Genomic DNA, 25873 nt, shown 5'->3' on the forward strand with positions numbered 1-25873 from the left:
CCAGGCAAACAGCAGTTCAGAAAGAAAGGCAAGAAAAAGATAATCAAAGTTTGATGATTCTGCAGGATTTCAATTATAAATGTGCCACCAAGCACTGAACAAATTCAGCTCCCCAGCCCAACTGTATAACGAAGAGATGGGAGCTCTGAAGGCACCTCCTGGGAACAAACAGCTCCCTGCAGAGATGGGCAGACCTAGCTGGGCTGGAACAAGAACATCTTGCTCTACACTTCAGGTCTGCACCGACTTCTCTGCAAGTGCAGTTCCCACCATGCCACAAAGCCTCAAAAGCTGGGTGTCTTCCTTTAAAATCAAGTCTCAGAGGAAAAACACATCCTGCTTGAAGCAATTGGCCAACACCTCTGTTTCCAGCAGCAAACGCAGCCAGAGTATTCCCTCATTGTGCCTGAGCAGCTCAGGAGCAGGGTGAAAGATCTGTACATCAAACTAATCATCTGGGGCAGAGGAACATGACAGCTCATGGCAGATGCCTCAGGGCTTTAACTGTTTTACCGTGAGCAAGCACTGTAGTTAATATTAGAGTGGCATCAATCAAAGGAGCAAAGCAAGTAGTAATACAATTTAGCTCTCTCCCCTTTCTCATCTAATTAACCTTAGGAAGAAGCGGAGTGAGGCAAGTCTGTCTCCTAGCCCCCTCCCCACCACCATCTCCCTGGGGAGGATGGCCATGGGGGTAAGACTGGGCAGGCTCCTCTGGTGCCCACTGACCTGTCGTTGATCTCTCCTGCGCTGGAGAGCAGACAGGCAAGAGCCCCCACTGCGGCAGAGAAACTGGAGCAGCTTTTCCCCTTGAGCGCTTCAGTGAGCGCAATCCTTGCTGCAGCTCTGGGAGAACGTCAGAGACCAAGAAACAGAAACCCAAACCCGCACCTCGGAAAGCCTGGAGTTATGGAATCACCCATTCAAACCGTCAGTTGTGTCCCTGCCAGGCATGGGCATAGCTCACAACTGCCAGGGCCAGCAAGGAGGCAATAAAGCCTCTTGCCAACCCTGCCTAATCCTGAGCCCTACCCAGCCAACCTGGCAGATGCTGAAACACGGGACAGGGGAGAGCCCATTTCTCCCCATGGTTACTGTCAGTGCCACAACTACAGGGAGCCTGCTGCAGCTCCTGGGCCCAAATGGCCAGAGCTCTTGCCAGCTCCCTGCTCCAGCCCCACCACCTCCCGGAGTGGGAACAGCTCAAATGTAGCCAGATTGGTAAAATTCAATTCTGCTTGTGTTATCATTTCAGAAGCCTTGTGACAGCTCCGGCTTTAACGGAAGATGAACATTCACTTCTGCTTTGCCTGTATCTCAGAATAACACAGAGCATATTAAATGCACTAAAATTTTTCTTCAGTGTAGCTAATGAGCACCACTTGTCAGATCAAAAAGACAGCTTTCCTGGAAGGAGAAGGAATCATGATAAAACTCGGTTTTGCTTTCTCATGTATCTACATGGCTTGTCAAAGAGAAACATTGCCAGGTTAGAGTCCAAGTCTAAGAAGCATTAAGTCAGCACTGTCAAAGCACAGCAACTGACACTGAAGGCAAGGAGCTGGCTGGTATCTGGTATTGGCTCTGTCAGTCCTGGATTGCCAGCAGAAAGGCACAGGTTCAGGGGCACAACAGGCCAGCGCACATGTGCTGGTGCTGCAGAGAACAGCTTCCAGTGGAGGGGGGCCAAGTCCTACATTTGCAATAGTCAGGGCACTTGTGGACATGCTTACAATAACCAGAATGCACAGGCTCCTGGCACTTCTTAGCTTCTCTAACACGACACTCTTTCACCTTTCACCTCTTGCCTTTCTGACACCGAGTGAAACACAAGACCATCTACAGAGCCACATCTTACAGGAAGAGGAACAGGACTGACGTGCTGTTGTTCACACCTAGTGATGGGCTATATCCTTTGGACTGCATGTACTTCTTTTAAGTTAAACTCTGTGATTTGTGTCAAGGTTGCCAGGAGACAGAGGGCCTGTTTTGTGATTCTGAGAAAGGGTGGAGCTCTGCTGAGGCGGCTGGTATCTTATTTTCATCCCAGACTTTGCTATTCAGTCCCCATTCCCCCCCTCTTTGCTCTTATGCAAGCTCGGGACTTGGCTCATGAGCAACTTGTGTTGCCGCACCAAGGCGCTGGTTGCTAGGAGGTGTAACTGCTGAGGAGATACAGAGCAGGTAGAGAAGAGAGCAGGTTGCTACCTGCAGGTACACAGGCTTGCAGGCACTCCTGCTCAGTGTCATATCCCTCCTTTCTTAGGAAATGGCCAAACCCCCGGGGTTGCAGAGCTTCAAGCTGAGAAAAGCCCTAGACGTTCAAAACAGCCAAGGCAGCGTGAGCTTTACAACCACTCCTCTTCCCTGTTTCAATAGCATGCAATAGCTTTCCAAACCTGTCAAAGCATCCCACTTGCAGAGCTCTACCAGACTGTTTAGCTCCGTTATTAAATAAAGGAGATGTGCTTACTCTCTCACTTCAGTTTCTCTGCACATAAATTGCAAGTGACCCTCACCATAGGACTGCTTTTTTTCCCTGCTTTTTAAATAGCGACTTCCCCTTAGTTCACACGCTGCAAAATGAGATCAAAGCACAAAGTAACAAATTAACCATCTACATGGGATTATTTCCAGTTTGCCTCTTCCCAATTTAAAGCTCAAATTGGTACAACTGGCTCAGTGAAAGACTGAGGATGGTCAGCATTTCTCCTAATGAGGCAGGCTAAAGTCAAATACAACCAAGATAATCATTAAACCAGCAACTGCTGTATCTATTCTGACAGCCATGATAACACTCTCCTGGTGAGGGAAGTGGAATGGAAGCAGTAACAAGCATGTACTACATAGTTCTTAACATGGCTTGTCAGGCAACCTAAAGAGCAGCGAACACACAGGACTGCGCCAAGCAGCCCTACCTTTCCCTGCTCGCAGCCTCAGGAATCCAACACAGGGAAGCTTTCGAGTGCTTTCTCTTCGTCACAAGAATTTTCATCGCAGCCTCACAAAGATAAAAGCATTCCCATTTCCCTGGTCTCACTTTCTTCACCACTAACATTTCTGGCAACAGCAAGAATCCACACTAATATAATCATTTTTGAGGGCTCAGCCAGTACTTCTGGGCCCCCAGCAAACATTGCACAGGCACTGCATAGTGCCTGGACCTGCCACACCAGTTGTGTGAGGCAGTCTAGGGCTGAAGTCAACTAACCAGACATGCCCTACCACACCACTAAACTTCATTTAGAGCTCACTCACACCACTGCAGCATCATACACAGGATGAAACCTCCTTCTCCAGGATTTCCAACACTGAAGAGGAGAGCACATTCATGCTGCCGGCATGCACACTGCAGGCAAGGAGACTTCTTCGGTCCTGCAATTCATTCTTACAGTAAAAAACACCCCAAGCTCCACTGTCAGTTAAGCACAAAAGCTGCTTATACTTAAGATAATTGTGTGCCATGCCGTGGTTCTGCAGGGTCAGAGTTCAAAGGTATATAGTAATCCAAGAAATAGCATGTAAAAACTCTGCAAAATGCATGACTGAAGAGATGCTTTTGCAAGCTCCATCCTATTTCCTTCTACAAAACCATTCTGAGAGCATTTCTTTCCACCAATGTCCCATTCTGTTCTCTTCCCTCTGACAAGATCCAGCTTGCTCGGAGCTGGGTACATGTACAAAGGAGGACACAGAGGCAGTGAAGTTGGTAGCATCTGGTGTTCTTTACCTCAATCATATCTTTAACTTTCTGTGCATATACCTACCACATCACCCGAGCTCACGTCCCATGTGTGGAACCTGCTGTTGGACGTTCATAGGGAGCAGCACAACGTGTCTTTGTGGCCTCTACCACCTTGAGGGCTGGCTAGTATGTGATGCTGGGAGAAGAGCATCTGCACTAGCAAGGGTGAGGACTGCTGTACAAGACGGAACATTTTAAGGTTTGGGTTTTTGTTTCCCCCTGCTCAAGTCACCTGCTTACTACCCAGCTCCTATTATCTACAGCTCTGTAAGGGACAAACTAGAAAACTGTTAGGTTTTATTTTTAGATAAAGGTGCAAGCTGGGAGAAGCAAAGTGATCTTCTCTTCCACCCAGTCCCGAGGCACACTAAAAATAGAGGGGAAAAAGTCTCAGTTCTCCACGCCCTACAATACATTGCCTCTTCCCCATTGCTGGCTTTTATCAGAAAAGTCTTTCTGTCCTTCAGACAAACTCTCACTATCATCCTAAATACAGGACAACAGAATTCTGGTGAGACCCCACCTGGAATACTGCTTCCAGCTCTGAAGCCCTCAGCACCAGAAAGACATGGACCTGTTGGAGAGGGTCCAGAGGATGGCCACAAAAATGATCAGAAGGATGGAGCACTTCTCCTGTGAAGAAAGGCTGAGAAAGTTGAGGTTGTTCACCCTGGAGAAGAGAATGCTCCAAGGAGACCTTATTGCAACCTTGCAGTATCCAAAGGGGACTTGTAAGAAAGATGGAGACAAACGTTTTAGTAGGCCTTCTTGCAACAGGACAAGTTTTAATGGTCTTAAACTCTGAGAGGGTAAACTTACACCAGATACAAGGAAGACATCTTATTTACGATGAGGGTGCTGAGACACTGGCACAGGTTGCCCAGAGACATGGTAGATGCCCCATCCCTGGAAACATTCAAGGTCAGGTTGGACAGGGCTTGAAGAAGTCCCTGCTCATTGAAGGAGGGGAATGGACTATTCTGATTCTCCTGCCCCCAGTCCTGCAATTTTGAAGGTGGGGAGCGGAAGGAGGAATACAGTTCACCAGCAATCTCTGAACTGCTCAGCTCAAAGTAGGGCTGCCCATATCCCAGTGAAATGCCCTCAGGCAATTTGTTGTGGGGAAAGGTACCTGCTCCCACTCACACACTCCCTCTCTCCACAAAATTCCCCATGAACAAATCTGTGAAGCCTTTCCCAAAATGTTTCACTGCAATTGAACCATTCCCGTGAAAAATTCTCATTTCAGTCTAAATGTCCAAAACCATCTGGCAATCTGAACACAACAAGGCTCCTGTTGTGGCTTTTAGGGATTTGCTTTGGGGGTTTTTTGGTGGTTGGTTTATTAAACAAAGGGTTACCAGACTTCAACTTCAATTCAGCCCTGAGCCCAGAGACTGGGTACTGCCTGTCAGCGGGGGGGGAGGTCCTCCCACTGGATGGGCTGCAAGAGGAAAGCACAGATTACTGCCCCTCACTTGGAGCGTTTATAGGGACAGTGGGATGCAGCAGCACACTCCCATGCTGAGCAGGGATGCGGAGTCCAACCTTTCCCAAGTGCCTGACAGAAAGGAGACAGCACAGAAGCATGGGTGAACAAAGGCCTAGAACGGGGTGCATAAAGGAAACATTTGGGGAAAAAGGGCTCATATCATGTGGCTTCTGTGGAAAAACAGGATAAACAGACATGTTGGTACCTGCTGGCTTGAGGGAGGATGTCGCTTCAGACTTATTGCTGCTGTCAAATCCTCAAATAGTAACTGTGGGACAAAGCATCACATTTCATCTCTATTCGTCCCAATGCCGGTAGCAGCTGGTTACAGAACAGCAACCCACCCCCTTGTAACTTGAAGGCTGGATTAGTGTATGGCACTCTGGAGAAGTAACCAGAGATCCATGTACTGCAAAACAACAGCTTGCCCCAAAGGGAGCTGGCAGCACCAAGTATCAGCACTGCCCTAACTAGTTTTTCAATACCAACTGTGACACAAGGCACAAAGTCACACAGAGACTGAAGCCAAGCATCCCACAAGATTCCCACTGTCCACAAGAGCTTCAACCTACCCCACCTCTGGCAAAGATGCCATTAACCATTAACCAGCAGCTGAGCTCTCAAGAGTCAAGGGCTCACGCTCCCAGCACCTTCCCTCCAGCAGCCTGACAGCGTCCTGATGCTGCAGTTTCGATGCATGCAGCACAGACAGAAGCACTGCTGGCAGAGACTTGACAAAGTCTCCCTGTGGAGAGAGCTTATTCAGCAATAAGCTTTTCTGACCAGCTATTTTGAGGTTTTGTCCTACTTTTCTCCCTTTTCTGCTGGGTTTGCTGCAGGTTTGCAGCTTCGCGGCCATCTCATTATTTAAGATCTTACCTATGTCCTCAGTTTGTTTCAGGTAAAGATTTTAAATTAATTAGACAAGGCATCAGAAGCCCACACACACAAAAACACACACTGATGGAAACTGCCTGAAAGTCAATTTGACCAGCTTGACTCCATCTGCTAAGGCCTTAAACCAGGGGAGTTTCCCCACAGCTCTAGGTGATCGCTGGTACCTCTTTATTTGCATCTTCACCTCCTTCTCTGCCAAATCAAGTGAGATTACAGCTGAACTGGATCAATACACAAGGTCTTAGCAAACCACTCTACTTTCTAGATTCAGCTTTATTACACAGACAGGGATTCAATATGGAAGAGTCTCCAGCACTCATAAAAAGGGAGACCAAGCTAAAACCAATGTAGGAATACTTGCCTAGATGTACATGGAAACAGCTCAGATGAATAAGACTACACCTGTTCCATTAGGCAGGGTCTTTTCTGTCTGAAGTGAATGAGGGAGATTCAGGACTGAACCCAGCTGCTACTGTAATGAGAAGAGGGCAATTGCTCCAGGACTGCATGGCTGTTAGCTGTGAATCTCACAGGCCAACAGCAAGAGTGCAAGAGAACAGCCGTAGCCCCCCTAAATCCACCTCTTCAAATTAAAGTATCAAAGTTATGATTCTTTGGCCTGAGAACAAAGCACTGTTGCCAGGGGGATCTCTATTTTCTTGTTCCAAGTATAAAGAGTTTGTTTACTTGCCAGAAACTAAGACTGCATTAGCCTTCCTCAGCCCACCCTCCCTGTCTAATCAGCATTAAGAAAGGACTGAGAGGAAGTATTTGACACTTCAGGTCTCCATGCCTTAGTGCAGATGTGCTCCTTTCCCCCCACAGCAAATTTCAGACTGGGATATTTAAGAGTGAAATGAAGTATCCCTGCTCCTTTCTGAGAAATCTGCTATTGCTGAGGAAGGGGAAGGGAGAGTTTGGCTACTTTTCATCATCCCTTTGGTCACTGAACCACAGATGAGAGCTTCTCTTCATTTTAGGATAGGTTTCTACAGTCTTTACAACACCACAAGATGCTCCTTTAGAAAAGGACATACAAAGAAGGCTCAGAAATTCTTCTTCAGAGGTTTGGGTAAGGTAAACTTTAAGAAGCCAGCACCAGCAAACTGAATTTATCTACTAGCAACCCAGCAGTTCCAGTATTTCTATATCCATGTAACCCATTCAAGCTGCATTTGGGATACAGACCAACAGCACTGGCATTTATGCTAGGGGAAAATTACTGAAGAACTGTACTTCCACAGAGCAACAGAACTTTGCACAAACTGCGTATGTACCAAAAGATGCACGGGGACTATGAAGAAATGGATTCCTTCTGTGTATCTACAGCTTTCTGAAGGCTACCACCACTGTGGTGTCCAATCAAAGTGATCAGTCAGTAAAGAGAATCATACAATCGTAGAATCACAGATTGGTTTGGGTTGGAAGGGACCTTAAAGTTCATTCAGTTCCAACCCCTCCATGGGCAGGGACACCTTCCACTAGACCATGTTGCTCCAAGTCCCATCCAACCTGGCACTGAACACTGCCAGGGATGGGGCACCCAAGAAAAAGAAAATACACTCTGAAATAAAGCAGGAATACTTGTCATGTTACAAACTAGGATTTCACTGCCCACATAGCCACCAATTCTGACCTGCCCACAGTGGTCATAAAGTCTTGTATGACTGAAGTTCAGAACTGCATTTTGCCTCATTCACTGGCAGTAATCTACTAGATCTGCCTCTCACAATTCATTCCTGTACCCCACTGACTAAAACCTTCCACTTTAAAGGGGAAAGAAAGAGAAAGGCAGCATCACGTCTGGTAAAGATACACAACGTCCATCCTAAATGTTATTCCTCCATTGTAGGTTATATGTAGCTTAAGGTAAATGGAAATTGTTCTAGGATGATAATCTATTATGTTATGCAGTAATCTATATGTAATGATGGAAAATGATGATTAAAACTTTCCAAGAGACTCGATATGTGGATGGGCTGGAAACCACTTAGCCTTACAGCCTATCTACTGGAACTGGAAAGAGGTATTTGGGAGCAAACCAACAACCACTTCTGGAAAAGAAAAATCCTCACTCTTTCAGCTCCCAGAGGGATTTACCACTCAATTATGTGAGACAGCTCCACACGTGCTGAGCAGACTCCTGGCTGGATTAAAACCAATTCACTCATTTCCCACTGTGCTCATCCCCTTCCTCCCTTTGCTGTGACACAGACCATGGTCACTGCCCTGACAGTGCAGGACCTGACGCTCACCTCCCTGGATCAGTGGACAGGGAGCCAGGAGGGGGGTGACTCAAAAGGGCTGACAGAGTTAAGAGGCTTCCACTCAGTACTGCAAATCAGCCAAGGATGAGGGATGGAACAAGAGGGAGAAACATGGTGAAACAAGAGGAGACTGCGGCTCGATTCTGCTGCAGCACATGTTGGCACACGAGAAGCTGCTGCACTGACATCCAACAAGCACAGCATAGCAAGAAGTAAAGAAGATTTGAGCTGGGCAGTTTTCTGATTTTGGACACATCATACCACTATTCCATTCTGACTGTTAGTTGCCCTACCTCAAAACATACCTCAAGGTCATAAAGCTGAAGCAAGAACAAGTCTAGTTCTTCAACAAGATCTTGCAGCAAAAAGCAGCAGGAGAAAAGACTTAATATCTTCGTCTTACCTTGGATTGCATAGCACCTTTTTTTATCACCTCTCCCTATCTACAAACAAGGGTGATTCATTCTGCAGTGGTACAGAACATGGGGGCATCCAAATCATTTCTTCAGCAAGCGTACTTCGCATACACAAAGCTGGCTGTGTCTGTACTAACTACAGTAACCCCTAAGAAACCCAAAGGAACTCATTTCACTATGTCTCAGAGAGGATTCTCTATATTAAAAAACTAAACACATTCACTATATATAAATTCACTATATTAATACCTTTAGCTGGAGTTGCAGCATGTATAGAGCTGTACTTGAGAGCTGAAGGAGGGGAAGACTATGCATGTCAAAACCAATCAGCTCATCACATATGCTATGTATCAAACACCAATTTCCCCAGCAAGAAAAAGTAATGTGGAATAACCCTGAATTCTATCAGAGTGCTTAGGAATTGATAAGTAAAGCTAGAGAGAAGCTTAAGCTGGCCAGAACCTACGAGAATAGCGTTTAAATGACATTACACACTGAACTTCAGCACACTGAAGCACTATGCTTCTGCTCCTATGGAAGAAAAAGCACACGCTGCTCCCTCAAGCAGGCAAATATCTCACATGAAGACAAGGTTCCCAAACAGCTCATAACCAATTGAGAGCTAAGGGAAGAAGAACATAAAGAAGCAAAATGAACTGGTCAGTCATAGCAAACTACAGGGCTTAAAAAACAACAGCACACAGAACCCCCAAACTAAAACCAGATAAGCTGTCTCAAACTATCTGAGCAGCTGGTATAGAATTTAAATGGACATTTCGCCATCCCCCTTATTTTTTTTCCTGTTTTAATGCTAGTCATCCTCAGTGGATTTCCTGAGCTTTGTTTCTCTCCTTGTTTCTAGGGAACAGAACCTCAACCAGCTACTGCAAAAAAAAAGGGGGGGGGGGATGAACCATAATGAGAGAAGGTTGGGGAAAAAGCAAAGGGAGGGGAAACTGAAAGGAGAGCAGAGCATTGGTCCTGCCACACAAAGTAAAATATTAAGCACATTTCTGTCCCCCTCACTCGTCCCACAAGATTTTGTTACTCCCTGGATAACCCTAAACAGAGATTAAATTAAAGCAACTTTGGGTTTATTTCACTTGCCAGCACAAGGACAGGTGAGTGCAGGCAGCAGATAAGACCTTCAGAGATGTAATTTTCTCTGCTGTATCGTCTTATCTCCAGGACAACAACCTTATATAAAAGTAATGACCTAGAGTATCTGCAGCACTCAAGTGCCTTTAGCCTTTATGGCAGATATGAAGAAAAGGCCTCCTATAATACAAGCATCCCACCAAAACAGTACAGGGTCAGCAAAGCTGCTGTCACACATGACTGGAAAGAAAGCTTCAATTAGGGTCAAAGAAAAGAAAGAATAAAAGGTTCAAAAGCCAGTGAGAAGGAAATAATTATGTAACACTTGGCTCTTCGGCACGACTGTGCAGTTGGAATGCATTGCATTGGGAACTGCTTCCTTCAGGAGATTCAGAAACTCCAGGAAAGAGAAAATTCAGGAACAGCATTGCTAGGGTTTGGGTGATTTTTAAATGATTTTAGGCAAAACAGAGACCAGAGTTAAGATTCTGCTCAAAGAACACCACAGCTTCCCATGCACAAATTCTCACTCCCATAGTTATTCGTATGCTTGGTGTGGATGAAGTCAGGATGCCTGGGGCAACTGTTTTGATCTCAACCAAATGAATCTTGTTATGTTGAAAGTGCTCTTAGGAAAATACAGTTGTTACGTAAATTCAGCTTTTGGGGATAGGACAGACTGGAGGAGCAAAGCATCTGCATGTCAGGATTGTGAAACCTCAATACATGAGCAGAATATCCTCAACACATGAGGAAATCACTGGAATACCTGGAGCACAGCTGAAGTTGGACATTCAAGCTGCATGGACAGGTCATGAACCAGCTGTGCATGAGCCATAACCACTCTGCTACATCAGCCTCATGTAAGAAGCTCCAGTGACCGGTACATTCAAACAAATAGAAACAAAACCAAAGAACATAAAGGCAATGTAACAGAATTGCCAGGATTCTTGCAAATCAAGAGAAATTAAGCGGGAATGAGAATGGGAAAAAAAAAATCCACCAGAATCAAACTGAACTTGCATCAGCTTAGTCAGGTGTGCACCTGTGCCCCTCTCATGTTTTGACTTCTTAACTAGTGCAAGTTTTGTCACAGATTATCTTGTCTGCAGCAAATCACAGCAGCATCACAAAACAGGCCAGATGTGGCACAAATGCAGCAAGTCACATAAGCCATTAAGCTGCTACAGCACACATCTGGTATATTCCATAGGTTTCCTGCCCAGGCCACGAGATGCTACCACCAACAAGGAAGAACAGGAATTCCTGAGTAAAGCTCTAAGGAACCATGTAACCTTTTAATTACCCAAAAGAATTCTCAGGTGTCCTTATGCTTAATTAAATCAATGTTAGGCATGCACAAGTTCATTACAGGACATCACTATTAACAAAACTAATACATCTTTAGCCATGCAAGAGCCCAAAACATCTGTTTACTGCACTTGCTTTCTTCTCTCTCCTTCAGGTCTTTAAGCATGACCATATTCAGTGTCACAAAAGATGCAGACGAAGAGGCAACACACACTGGAATGTATTTGCCTGGCTCCAAGGAGTTCAAGCATAAAGGACGCTGTCAAGTGCAGATGTGAATCTCAAATTGTCTGCAGTTAACAGACTGCCCACAGACAGAAAAAAGAAGCACTGAGCAGAAATCAAAACTTACGAAATCCCATTTGAACACAAAGGAAAAGTGAAAGAAAACAAACACCCCACCTTTTTATTGTTTGGTTGGCCTTTGTTTGTTTGGGGTTTTGGTTTGGTTTTGTTACTGTGAGAGTAGTCAGACACTGGAACATGCTGCCCAGAGAGGCTGTGAGGTCTCCATCTCTGGAGATATTCAGAAGCTGGTCCTTGGCAACCTGCTCTATGTGACCCTGCTTGAGCATGGGGATTGGTCTCGATGATCTCAAAGGGTTCCCCCCAAACACAATGATTCTGTGAACCAGGATATCACCAGGATGGACAAAAATTTCTAGCCAGTTCTACTGACCCAATCTCTCCTTCTGGCCACAAATACAGAATCCCTAAGTATTGCTAGCCTCTTTCTTGTATGTTTGCAAACACCTATAATTGTTGTGGAAGTTCCTTTCTCCTAATTCCAGCTTTCACATCTTAAGATTATGTCAATGCAGCACCACTTGGAGATACCACCCTTCCACTTCTCCTTTAGCTTGTTGACCACCAGAATGAACAAGCTCAGAGAAAGAGCCAAGCTTATATGAACTTCTGCAACCAAGCCAGCTGGAGTATCCCCACATGGCGCTACAGAAGGTAGTGAAGGCCCTTCCTGAAGAGTCACTCTTCTGTCTTCCCAATCTATTCCCACCTCAGTATTGTATCTTTTCATCTAAGTCATAGATATACCTGATCTCAACAGCCATGTTTCCACTAGCAGGGTGAAATGTTTTTCCTCCCCAGCTTTTTCAAAATGTCATCCATTATGAGACCTCTACAGGGCTACATTCTTTCAGACAAGTCCCATCCCACAGACCAGCAACTCTGATCCGCTCTGCTCCTCCATGGACATGTACCCTCTGAGTGAGCTCTACCTTCAGCAAGATCAGGATCTGGCCCCAGATGTCTATGATTTTGCTAAACGTGCAGCTCTCCAATCCTCAGCTATCTCCCTCTAGGTAGCTTTTTTGCTGTCCATCAGGTTCTCCTGGATAGCTCTATTCGGACTTAGACTGCAGTTGATAGATGTGCAGCAATCCAGAGAACACACGGACAAGGTGCTGTCAGCCTGAAATCCTTCTCTGCATTTGGATGAGGAACATGGCAAGTCATAAGTTGCAGGACATATACAAGAAGGCTTTTGTCAATTCATTGGAAGTATCACCTGTTCCATTAGGTAATCGCCGGCTTGAGAATCACATTGAGTTATGTTTAAGTTCACCACAATGCATTTAACTCCCAGCTTAGAGCAAGAGGAAGGAGAGTGGTTCCATTAAAAGGAATCTCATTAAAACTTGACAGGTAAAATGCTATTCCTCTCCATTTCCAATTACATTAACAGTGCCGAGTCTCATCATTCTCTAGTGTTAAAAGACTAAGGAACAGTAAATAGCCCCCCCCCCAGAAGACCACAGTGGAAACACCCTGAATGTTCGTGTTGATGAATCAGTCCTGGTTTATCTTAGCTTTGAAGAACATGGTTAGTGACTCACCCTGCTGGATAAGCAACGAGGCCGGTTTTGGGGTCGCAGGCTAGTCCTCTGCCTCCCGACACAGTTATCCCCAACACCTTCTCCAAAGTCACCTAGTGCATATGAAAAAGAAAATAAGAAGTATTATGAAACATGAGTGCAGTTCAAATGGACCCATACACAGATGCTCATGATCTAGTTCACACTGGCACTGGGAAGAGTTGCAGCTCCTAGAAATTCATTGACAAGCATGCAGGTACAGAAGCAACAGTTTTCAACACAGGCTCAGTAAAATATTCCTGGGGTATAGAGAGGAGTCACCAATCCACTGACTACTTTGCGTCAGCGCGTTGCAAAGCATTGCAAAGACAGGATTTCAAGGAGCAGAAAGTACTGGTGAAAAGCTGGGATGCACATTTGCTGCCCACTGATTCCCATCTTCCCAGCAAGAGCACCAAGCCACTTATTCTGCAGAGATCTTTCCCAAAAATCATTTCCAGTTTGACCCATTCTCTTTATCTCCTCCATCCAGTGGTAGGTGGCTCAGTCTGGTCCCAGCTGGAACTGAATAGTCAATTTTTCCCACAGTGCTTGAATTGGAAACCACATCCAGTGGACCAGGGCATCCCTCCCCAAGAATCTCAAGACAAAACAGTTTACATGACTGGGTTCACAAGCCTGCATACCAGTGACCCATGCAAGAGCTGCAATCCAAAATGCTTGCTTTCCCCCTGAGCAAAGATCTCAACTATTTTTAGGAAGAGAAACATAACTGGGAAGAGCTACTTGGAAGATACAATGATTCATAGCCAGGCCTCTGTGCAAGATGCTGGGAAAAGCACAAGGGGAAGGAAGGGCAACAGATGGACACAGCACAATAGTTTGGGGAGCATTCCCTGGCAGGTAAAGCATCAGAATTTAGCAATTAACCCAAAGCAAAAGGTTGCAGTGCGATTACACAAAATCTAGTTTGTGGCATAAAAGGACTCAACCTCTGAGCACAAACCAGTTCCCAGCCCTGGAGGTTTTTTTGACCAACAGGAAATTGTTCTCTTTCCTTTACATTTGCACAGCTTTATTTTATTTATTATATATTTGATGCATACATTCCTCGTCAGCATTGCTGCCCCTGCCAAACTCAAGGATTTTACTGGGTCACAGTCTTGGGTTTTTAATGATTATCATCTAAGTTACATTTGGTTAAGGCCTTAGGGGCATGGACGCGGCAGAAGAAGTTACTATTGTAATAATTACTATTATCTTTAATAGCTGCCCTGAAGACTAACATCTTGTACTTATACCAATGTGGTGCACAAAAGGCAGGGGCAGGGCAGGTTTCCCACGCCACCCTGACCACACAGCTCACCAGAGCTGAGGAATTCAGCTGTAGGGTCAAGAAATAAGGCTTCACTAAGCTCATGGCCCAGGTTACTAGAGATGGTGACAGAAGTAACCCCATACATAGTACTTCCACAGGCAAAGCAGGGCTAAGGTGCCACCACTTGAAGTGAGCCATCCATGCTTCAGCCAGCTCAAATTTGGCCTCCCTTCAAACCAGTGACATGGAAAGTGGAAGATTTCATATCCCAGTCTCTGGAACAGCTAGGTCTTTTTGCTTTCCTTTTAGTAATAATATACTTCAAATACTTCAAGACAGTGAGAGCACACCAAATTGTCCCCTTCTCTGGACACACGGCTTTTACAAAACTCCACTGGATTTTCATTATGTACAAGAACATACAATTAAAATGCATTTACAAATCCACTGGTAAGGAAAGAAAATAGTTTTGTTCCCACTTAATGTTGGAACAAAAATGAGGGGGGAAGGAGTGAGGAATGCTAGGAGGGTATCTGCTCTTCCAGACTTGTTAAGAATACTTCAAAACACATTTACTTTTAAAGCAGCCTCACAAATGCACAGAAAGAAGAACTCCAGGTTTCTACAGCTGAGATTCCAGCTCATATCAGCAGTTCTCAACCCATCAAACTAAGAGAGGTTTAAATTCCTATAGAAACCGCATTCTTGACGGGGAAGGAGGAAGTGGAGGAGACATGTGCCATTCAAGTACACCAATCCAGATAAGGCACCAATTACTTGATGCTGTCAGCAAACATCAATTTAGCAATGCTGTGTTTACGCTGCTCAGCAAAGGCTTCAGCTCAGGCTGGCTGTAATTGCAACAGTCCTAAAAGGTACTACTTGACCTTGGCAATGCAGCAACTCAGCAACCTGCTTTCACCAACAGGTACAAATTTGCTCTACGAGCATGTGTATCATGCATATCAAGCCTCACAGCGTGCAACCAAGCCAAGCTGATCTTACAGCTGCCTGCTCTGGAGGGGACAGGTCCTTCCCCCTCATCCCACTCAGCCCAGTGACACCCCATATCATTTCCCTGGCACCAGCACTGGCATGGCAACTGCCTGCCCAGCAAGTCAAACCAGCAGAAAGCTATGTTGTAGTTCTCGTTCCCAGTTTGCCAGCCTGGGCAAGCCACAGGGGGCTCAAAGCCAGTTGCCAGTGAAAGTCTTCTTTCAGCTTCCTCTTCTCACTCTAGGGCCTGTGGAGACCCCGTGCTGTTATGCCCATAGACTATTTGTGGCAATGCCACAAAGAGGTGGAAAGTCTACTACCTTTCTGCTGTGGTCAGCACATAGCTTGACACAAAAAGAAGTAGCTCAGTCTCTGGGTCCAATTATTCTACTGCCAATGGGCATCTGTTGGCCCCCAACAGATATATTAGAAAGACAACTATGAAGGCTATACCACTGGTATTGACAGAACTCATGCCACAGAAACGGGTACCTGGGTCCAGAGAATAACAACTAACTTCCTGAAAAAGACTCTCCTTCTTTCCCTCCTAGTCTTAGCTTTAAAACCCTCTTAATGTAAAGAATCTGAAACACAACCCCATCAGCCTATCCAATAGATGCCCTTACAACACTTCTGCATAATAATCCTTGAATATTAAACCAAACTTGCTTCAAATAGGAGTACATGCACATTTAAAAGTTGGCCACAAGACACTTGTGAGCCCTTCTCAGTCACTTGTCGTAAAACTTGACAGAAGAATGGAAAACATTTCAGAGAGAAAGAACAATAGGCAACAATGCAGTATAAAATGGACCCCTCTCAACCTGCCAGCTAAACCAGAGACATTATTGTTTATTAGGCAGAACTACACCAACTTTAGCTTCCTAATCTGGAATTAAAGATTTCAGCGAGGAGCAAATCTGTTGACACAGGTCTGCCATTATCCCACTTGAGAAGTTACAACTTACAAGGTAGGAACCCACTTCCCCACGTGGCAAGTGCAGTCTCCCAGTCCTACGCAGCCATAACCACTGCCATTCACAGGAGTCTCCCTCCCTGGTGGTACTTAGCAGTTCCCACCCAGAGATAAATTCCCTGACACACCTTTCCATGTCTGATCCAAGCTAACCCCAGCACCTGAACAGTCCCCTACACACCTGAGATGCCATGTTCATTACCAGGAGCTCCCACGTCGTCCCAGTTTTGTTCCCACAGTAGTCAGATATGACACTGGTTGTTCAAGCCTTCACAGGCAATCACTGGGCCACCTCACCACCCTCATCCAAGGCTGGAAACAACTGCAAGATTAAACCTGTCATTTCATGCGCCTAAATTAGAGGCACGGAGAGGAGGCCAGCTATCCACATTTGTTACTTCATCTTGAGCCTTCTATTAATAGTAATTGGCACTTTCAATCACGGTTCTCTACACGGTTTGCAAGTGTTACTGAACCAATCCACACGCAACGTGCTTCCACAGCTCACTATGCTACCTGCAACCACCCATCTCCATTCCTTTCAGGTCAATTTCTCTTCTAATTTAGAGGCTCAATACACACACACTCTTAGGAACCAAAACCAGAATCAGCTGTGTAGATAACACCTGTCTTGCAAAACCTGATATTCATCCATTTTACAGGCTTACATCTAAATTTGGCTGCTGGGAATTGCACAAACATGTGAAGAAATTTCAGTGCATAAGCAGATCACCCTGTTCCTTCCACATCAGATCCCAAGAGAGTTCCAATGGGAACTATCTGATCCACTATTTGGTAGGACCAGACCAGCAAAGCCCTGAACTGCAGGACTCAAGGTGCCAACAGGTATTCGTGGCAGCCAGGGCCTCCCAAGGAGAGGGGCCTTGCTGCAGCCCAATCCCACCTGGAAGTCAAAGGACGCATCTGAGAGCAGCTCTTGCTTCCCTCCAGCATGACCCCATACAGAGCAAGGGGAAACCCACGCCTGTGCAACAAAGTCACACCAATTCTGCATGTTGCAATAGGGCAAGGGGTGACAGTTTTACACTAAAAGAAGGGAGATTCAGGCTGCATGTGAGGAAGAAATTCCTTACAATGAGGGTGGTAAAACACTGGCACAAGTTGTCCAGGGAGGTGGTGAATGCCCCATCCTTGGAAACATTCAACACCAGGCTGGATGCAATTCTGGGCAACCTGATCTAGTCGAAGATGTCCCTGCTCATTGCAGGTGGTTGGACTAGATGACCTTTGTAGGTCTCTTTCAAACCAAACTATTCTATGAGCCTATAGCACTGAGGTGCAGATAATCCTTTTGGAAAGACTGGTCTAAACAGCCCATGCCAGCCTTGTTTATCTTTTCAGGAAACATTATGCATGACCAGCTGGTCCTTGCTCTGAGAGCAAGATTCATACTTGCGTGAGCTCCTTCTGCTGTTTTGAGGAAGTGACCACAAGCAATTGTTTCCACATGCTAAGAGGACAACACAGAAATCCTTGAAGGGTCAGCCCAGCTTCACTCCCCTGAAAACACTTTCCTCCTTCCCATCATTTCCCCTTGGGGCCATCTACACTGCAAAGCCACACAGGAGATACAGGAGGCAAACACTGTGGCCCACACATCTAGGCAGCACTCTGTTAGCAATAGAAAACACACTTGGTGCCGTAATAATTTCCACCGAAGTAAGTGCCAAAAGGGACAACCTGGTCATTGCGACAGTCCTGCCTGATGTGAGCACACAGGCTCTCCCCTTACAGCTGTACTGTTACACTACTGAGCCACCACTGCTGCGTAGGAGCTCCTGTGTCTATGCCTTTGCCACCAGCAGACTCCTGCAGTTGGCTTTATCTTGAAGAGAGAGAGGAAAAGAAAATTTCAAGAGAAAGCCATTTTTAACAGCAGGCATTCCTCAAAGAGTTTCAGCTGTAGGCTGAATGGTGCTGATACTCAGTCCATCATCTTCTCCAGGCAAGCAAGACTTAAGTAGGAATTCAGTAGTGTTTCAGCCCCTCTTTGCCAAACTCATATGCTCCAGACATCAGAGTTTTATGACACTATTACCTCACCTCCTGCCTTCTAATCCTATCCATGGTATCTTCTGGGCCCAAACCTTCCTCATTCTGTACAAACACAACTTATTTAAGCATGGAAATGAAGCAGCAAAGCATCTGAGAAAATAGATGGGATTTCCCAGTGTTCAAAAGGACCAGCAAGGGGAGAAAACTGATGTTACTGTACAGGGCTGTCCACAAGTCCCAGTGCCTACAGCATAAGGCAGGAGGCTACGGCCTGGGACAACCACGTCCAGCAAGCAGATGGAGCCTGTTCCAGACCTCATCAAATTGGCCATCTTGGATCAGACACCAGTATCCAGCCCTGGTTACTGTTTCCATTTGCAGCCATAAGTGAAGGAGAAAAGTCAGGAAGAGCAGTGTCATACACAAATGTATAGATAAAGTTTGAGAGAGAAAAGCATATCTGATTCTTTCTCACCTCCTGTCAATCTCACAGTCTCAAAACAGCTATTCTCAGGTTTTAACCTATTTCAGTAGAGTTCTCTGCCATGAACGTATTCACTATGTCTATAAAAGCTTAACATTCACATCCCTTGGCAGGGAACTTCACCAGTTGCAAGAAGATCCATCTCCATTGCTTGTTTTAAGCCTCACTTCTATTAGGTTCATTTGATGTGCCCTAGTTCTTGTATGGGAAGAGAGAATGAATACTCAATCCCCACCTACCATCTTTAGGTGGTTCACCATTTTGTCAGGAGCTACACTTTCACCCCAAGTCCTCTGTGTTCCAAGCACAAGAGTCTTTACTTCATGGCTCTCCTGAAAACCATATCTTTGATCAGCTCTGATGCTCATCTGTGAACCCCCTTCCAGGTCCCCTATATCCTTCCTGAAATGAAGAGGAAACACCAAGACTCCATACAGCTTTCAGGTGTGGTTGCAGCAAGTATTTACAGAGCAGAATAATATAGTTCCCTGTTTTGTTGTCCATTGTTTTTCCCCCTTGATACTTTACACTCAATCTGCCTTTTTGATATCCAAGATCATTTACATGCAGCAGCAAAGAGGTCATCCTGCTCAACAAAGACACGGATAAGAACTCCTGCTGCTTTGCAATTAGAATCTTTTTCCCCATTCTCTTCTCTCTGGTCCCCTCTGGAAAGGGAAATCCTATTCTTGAATCAACAGTTTGATTTTAGCTTCCCCTTTTCCTCTCCATGCCTTTGTGAGCACTTATTCATCCTCACAGGGAATTCTTGCAGTGCAATTATTCCATTTCACTACAGAATGGCCACTTCAATAAATGTCCACATGCAGACAAGTTCTATTTTAAAAGTGTTCCCATGGGACTGTGTATAACACAGTTAACATTTGAATCCATTTAATTAACTAGCAGCATTGGGTCAGCATGGAAAGACAGCATCCATCAGAGTTCATCTAGCATCCACTGCAGAATGTGCCTGCCTGCATCCTTCCCCTGCCTGAATGTGGGCATATTAATAATGTATATGCAAAGAGAAAGAGGTGAACACAGAAATCCCACAGATACATAATTCATGAGGGTTACTTTGGAAAACCTTGCCTGGCACATCAAGTAATCAGTTACCACCTTGTCTGAGGAGTGGCTACATAAACAACTGCTCTTCTGCCTTTAAAAAATTGCTTTTTGGCTCAAGACCCCAGTACTCTTCAATACACTGACATAGGAAACTTCAGCATCAGGTCTGAGTTTCACAACAGCACTGTGGTTTTCACCTTCAGCTCCCTATATCCTGCTCCCAGAGTTTTCAGCACTGCTGCACACAGCCCAACGTGTTTTCCATGCCATGACACAGCCAAGTTGGATCAACGCACGCCAGCATTCAATACGTGAAAATGCATCGTAGCTGTACATTGTCAGCATGAACACTTAAGAAATAGCTGTCTATTCCTTACATAAGTGAAATTCAATGCAGAGCACCAAACCTCACAGCTGGCCCTGTTTGTACATCTCTCCTCTGCCCCTGAGCCCCACAGCCAAAAAGCACGTTTAACCTCCAGGGAGCAGTGCGCACGTTGTAGGCTCTAATCCACCATCTGAACACACCGTCTGATCTCCTGTTACTGCGGCAGGAAAACAAAGGCTTGAAGTCTTACATTTAGCTCCGCTGTGCTTCATTTGGCACATTAAACACAGAACACAATTACAGTATACTCTTCTACTTAAGGGGCTGTCAGCATTTCCACTGCAAAGCCTTCATTTCAGGGCTTTATAACACAGCTGTGAAATATTCATTCTGCACTTGAGCTTGACATGCAAAGGTTTGGCTGTGGCCCAGGCTCCTCTGCCTGTTTGGGTTTTTTTGGGAGTTGGGGGGTTTTGTTGCTGGTCTGGCAAGGGAAGGGCTGAAGATGGGTGGATGGAATTAACTGCAGGGGATGTTTGACTTCCAAGAGCATGCAAACAACAAAACCACTCAGCTCCCCAGTTGGTTTCTGTCCCTCACCTACCCAGTGCTTCCCTCTGTTTTTAAAAAGGGTATGTTCTGTGTGCACATACAAAGTTTTCTTTTATATACATTGGGTTTTTTTAGAGGGCTTTCTATCTTCTCCCTCCACTGCAGCCTGAGCCTTCTGTCCCTCAGTGTCTCATGCTGGTTACAGAGTACTGTCTTGACAAACCCAGAGACTGGAAATATTCCATCCACCAAAGCAACAGTAGTAAACCCAGCTCCAACACACAACCAGTTCAGAACATCTCTGCTTTGACAGAACAGTCTCCATGTCTCCCACAGTAAGTCTTACAGGTCTTGTTCACTGCCATCACTGCAGAGTTATACCAACTGCCCAACTGACTCTACAGGAACTACTCCAAGACCATCAAACTGGTTTCATGCAATCCACCAAACAGAGTGGTTCATAGAATCATAGAATAGTTTGGGTTGGAAGGGACCTTCAAAGCTAATCTAATCCAATCCCCCTGTGATGAGCAGGGACATCCTCTACTAGACCAGGTTTCCCAGACCCACATCCAGCCTGGCCTCAAACGTTTCCAGGGATGGAGCATCCACCACCTCTCTGGACAGCCAGTGCCAGGATTTTACCATCCCATTCTAAAGAACTTTCCTCACATCCAGCCTGAATCTCCCCTCTTTTAGTTTAAAACCATCACCCCTTGCCCTGTCACAACAGACCTTACTAAAGTTTCTCCCCTTGTTGCAGCATTTCAAGGTGTTTCCTGCCAATGCTCAATCTGAAGCAGGGTGAAAGGATTCAGAGCAAACTCACACATTTTAACCAATTTGAAAAAGAAACCCAGCAAACAGACAGCTGACCAGAACACGATCATCTGCAACAACCAGTTGTCAATTCTATGCAACTTGATTCAAGATAGCCACCTTAAGCACATCAGGGGATGATCTCCCACAACACAAACTATGAATGACACGCCTTGGCACAAGAGTGGCAAGGGTAGAAACCGACTTGCCCAAAGGTTTTGAATCAGCAACTTGTGGGAAGCACTACGTTTCACTTGCAAACCTACATGAAAGCAGAGGTGGGATGGGGGGGAAGTCCTGCTGGAAATGCTGAGCCTCAGCAATAATGGCTCTGCCAGGTGTCATTACAATGGTTGCACAGGGGTGTGCACACATGTTTATTAAAAATGATCCAGGCAGTTGAGAGAACAGGGAAAAAAACAGGGAAAGAGGTGGAAGAAAGAGGACGTGAGCAAGGCAGGGTCCCTGCAGGCTGTTTCCACGTGTGCCTGCACACAGCGTGTGTGTGTTTATCCATCTCGCCACACAGCCTGCTCTCCCCTCCTGGCCTCCCCACCGTGCTGGCTGCTCTCAGCCTGATTCCAGCTGTCAGGATCGCATTCCTGACCCGCCAGCCCCAGCTGTCGGGGTGTCAGGGGCTACGTGCTCGATCTGCACTCTGCCTTCTTCTTCATGCACCTGGGGTAAGGCAGTCCCGGGGAGGCCATAAATACCACGGCACAGCCCTGAGGGAGAGGGCGGGGGGCAATTTAAAAGCACCTCTACCAGAGCCATACTAAGTGGACTCAGAACTGACAGCAGCATACATCTGCAGCGTCCCTGTGGCCTGTAAAAGCAGATACATAGGCTTAATCTCCTACCAGCTTCTGCAGCATTACCTAGCCACCATTAAATAATTACCTTCTGTTTCTTCACTTAACACCAACCTGATCCCTTGATTTTCTCTTCCCCACCCCCATACCAAGGTCCAATTTCTTCCAAAACACAGCAGGGATGAGGAGAGATGTGTGTAACCTTATCAACACTGGCTAAACACATGGCAAGCAGCAGCTTCTCATCACATTCAGCCATCATTCCCACCGTAAAAGCAACCCCAACTCAGATTTCCATAAGATTCCATGAAACCTTCAGAATATCTGAGCTTCAGAGATACAAGTGTGATTAAAGGACAAGGGCTGGAACGTATGTAACCCATCCACCTTTGTTAGTGGAATGATGATGCCATTGACTCTGGCATGGGGAAATCTTTTTGCTGATGTAAGCAAAATTTTATAACATTGTGTGATAAATGTATATTTTGAGAAAGAAAAAGCAACAAACAGGCTACAGGTTTGCTGGCACATAAAGAGTCAGTCCTGATTTATTCCAGACTAAGCATCTGCACATGGAGTCAATCAGACCAGCTCACTGGGCAGGCAAGCCCTATGGGACACAACAGAGACATGCATCCTGTGTGGGCAAACTTCAAAGAAGCCAATCCTGGTGCTCTCGGGACCTGGAATTGCACAGGATCATTTCTTCAGAAGGCACAGATTTTTCCAATTTGTGAACGTGTATTACTTTTTCATAAGGAAAGAGAGCAGGCAAGACACCAGGCTTTATGTAGGGGGTGCTTTTGCCCTCCCACATAGGCAGTATGTCCAGTGATTTCTTTTTCTTCATAGTAGATAAAGGAACCAATTCACCTTCCCCTGCACAGAGAACTATCTGTAAGAGGACTAGGTACAAGCAAGGACACTGTCTGAAGAGTAGAGATCAACAGAAGCAACTTCTGACTTTCTGGTAGCATTACATATCGGTCTCCTCCAAATCTATGCACGTGGCCTAAATACAAGCAAAGAAAGTGCATCAGTAAGAAGAAGTAGTAAAAAAAAAGAAAAAATAAATAAATAAAGTAAATACAGATTCCTTGGGCAGTGTTTCAGTTATTCATATAAGGGTTTGAAATCAAGCAGGAACAAATGGTTCTCTCAGCGTAAGGGTCACTGTTTATCATAATTAATCATCACTTCCCAGATAGGAAAGGCTTTTTCCCCTCTGCTTTATGAAGGCTTTAAGAAACAAGAGCCAAGAACAAGGAGGAGAGCCAAACAGGGATGTGGGCATGAGCTGGTAAGGCTGCTCCCTCTGCAGCTCTGCCAGTCCCTTCCCACAGCCTCAGCCCCAAGCTAAACCTGCTCTTAAATACAAACAGCTGACAGTTAGAAGTCCACAGCTTCATGTCAGAGATGGGTATCCACTCCAAGGAAACCCTGGCAGCTCTGCATGACTCCAGAGAAGCCAAACACAGGGGCCACAACACAGCGTTTCTAAAGCCAATACCACCATGGCAAGGAGCTCCGTCCTAAATCACCTCGTGCTGAACTCTTTAAACAATGCAAATGTTCAAACTAAACTTGGACACGGGGAAAACAAACCAAAAGAGAGGGCACAGAAAGCCTTCCCCACAGTTAACCCTGCTGAGGGGAACCAAAGGAGGAAAGTCACATCTCAGCTTCACAAGAAAAGCACCACTTTAAAATCCCCTTCCCCGTCATTTCTTCCCACTGAGGCTTATTTTTGGTATAAACAGATCAGTACACTGTTTGGCAAGGCTTGGAGGGGAACCTGGTGGTTGACCTTGGGTCCAAGAGTGGAAACACACAAGCTACAGCTATGCAGGGTAAAGAAAAGCCTTTGGATCAGCCTGAGGTAACACTCATAATTAATTCGTGATTTCTTTATTCATGCATAACACCCCATGCTAAATCAATCTATTTTTATCATTCACCACTGATTTGCACAGCAGTTCTGTCCTAAAACTCAAAGTCACCAACTGCCAGTTCTAAACTGTGGCTCCAGATCTCATCCCTACCTACTCTTATTGCCATGAAGGCAACTACACAGGTCTTCTGAAGAAGGGGGCAGCTGTACGTAGTGTATTTAAGTCCCCAGGAAAGATTTAAAGAGACCCTCTGTATGGAAAAGCTTTGTCTTTTTATGTCCAGATTCCTTACACAGAGGAACTATCTGTTCCCTCCAAAGGAAGTCAGAGAACTCCCCTCTCCTGGTGCCTGAAGGCTGCTGCCTGGAACACCTTAACCACTGCAGAACTAGACACCTTGTCTTCCCATGCATTCATCTCCCTAGGACTGCAGTGATGTTATGGGGGAAAGTACATACATCCTCAAGGGATTAGCAAAAGGTTTTGTTGTAATCCAAATTATATTGAAAAATACACTTCTCAGCAATTTAAAAGATGCTAAAATTTGTATATATCAGAAGGGTCAGAGTACACAGTATTTATCGCACAGATAACATCCCTATGGAAGAAGGCAAGTGGTAAAAGATTAGTATTCAGTCTTCCCCTAAACATTGTCTGGACTATTTAGTATTTGTTCCACATTACTTGCAAGAAATCCAAATCTACATGAAGTCCTCCTGTGCTTACAGCAGGTAGCAACATGTACTCTCACACAGCTTGCAATCTACAACCAGGTGTAAGAGGACTAGGTGACAAAAAACCCAGAGACACTGAGGTAAAAGGTCTTGATCACAGCCATGCAACAAATTAGCAGCATTACCCCCAAAAAAATTACCCTGGGATAACCTCACCTCCTTCCCAAATTCCAGAAGCTACCTACTGCATGGACCATGCTGTACCATTGCTGTCACTCCTGCTCAAGGCTTGGGACAATATCCTTAAAGTGATTAGAAATTAATCAAAGGAAAGCATGAGAAACTTCTTGTCTTCCCCAGACCAATCAGGATATACAGGAGCCACCCAAGCTTCCTGCCCACCCCCAGCCACCACTCATTGCCTAGCCCTTGGCAATCCCTTCCTGCATTCCTCCTTGCCCTCTGCCCAGAGCAATAAGCTTCTTACAGAAGAGCCTTTATCATCATCTGCCCTTCGTGCATCCTAGAATTAAGAAGCTCTTCGCATCTGTCAGCCAACATGCATATTGAGCACCCAAGAGATTTCTCCTGTCAGCCAGAAAGGAGACCACCTTCTGCAGGGGAGGCAATACATAGGAATGCAGGGCAAAGACTGAGAAAACACACGTTAAAAGAAGGGCACAAGCACAGATTTCCACTGTCTCCTCAACAACTCTTGTTCTACTGGGGCTGGAAGCCCTTCACCGGCAGTAGTGTCCCCATCACTGCACTGCTGCTCACCCACCGGCACAGCGAATCCACATGTGCTCACTCAGGTACAAGCCCCTGGGCCATGTTTTTCTCCTGCTTCAAAGATGCAAACCCTTACCAGAGG

General features: G+C 45.6%; 1 protein-coding gene across 4 annotated transcripts in view; it reads right to left on the reverse strand.

The window, feature by feature from the left end:
• Positions 1-25873, reverse strand: part of MAPKBP1 (mitogen-activated protein kinase binding protein 1) — a 98971-nt gene that overhangs the window by 56044 nt on the left and 17054 nt on the right. For all 4 annotated transcript variants that reach the window (XM_057403952.1, XM_057403953.1, XM_057403955.1 and 1 more), the window contains exon 3: positions 13083-13174. In XM_057403952.1, the coding sequence (XP_057259935.1) occupies positions 13083-13174 (92 nt within the window). The remainder of the gene's footprint in view (positions 1-13082; positions 13175-25873) is intronic.

The sequence above is a fragment of the Pezoporus wallicus genome, unplaced genomic scaffold (assembly GCF_028554395.1).
Source record: "Pezoporus wallicus isolate ANWC-B61680 ecotype Strahan unplaced genomic scaffold, APGP_CSIRO_Pwel_v1 contig_8673, whole genome shotgun sequence".
NCBI lineage: Eukaryota > Metazoa > Chordata > Aves > Psittaciformes > Psittacidae > Pezoporus > Pezoporus wallicus.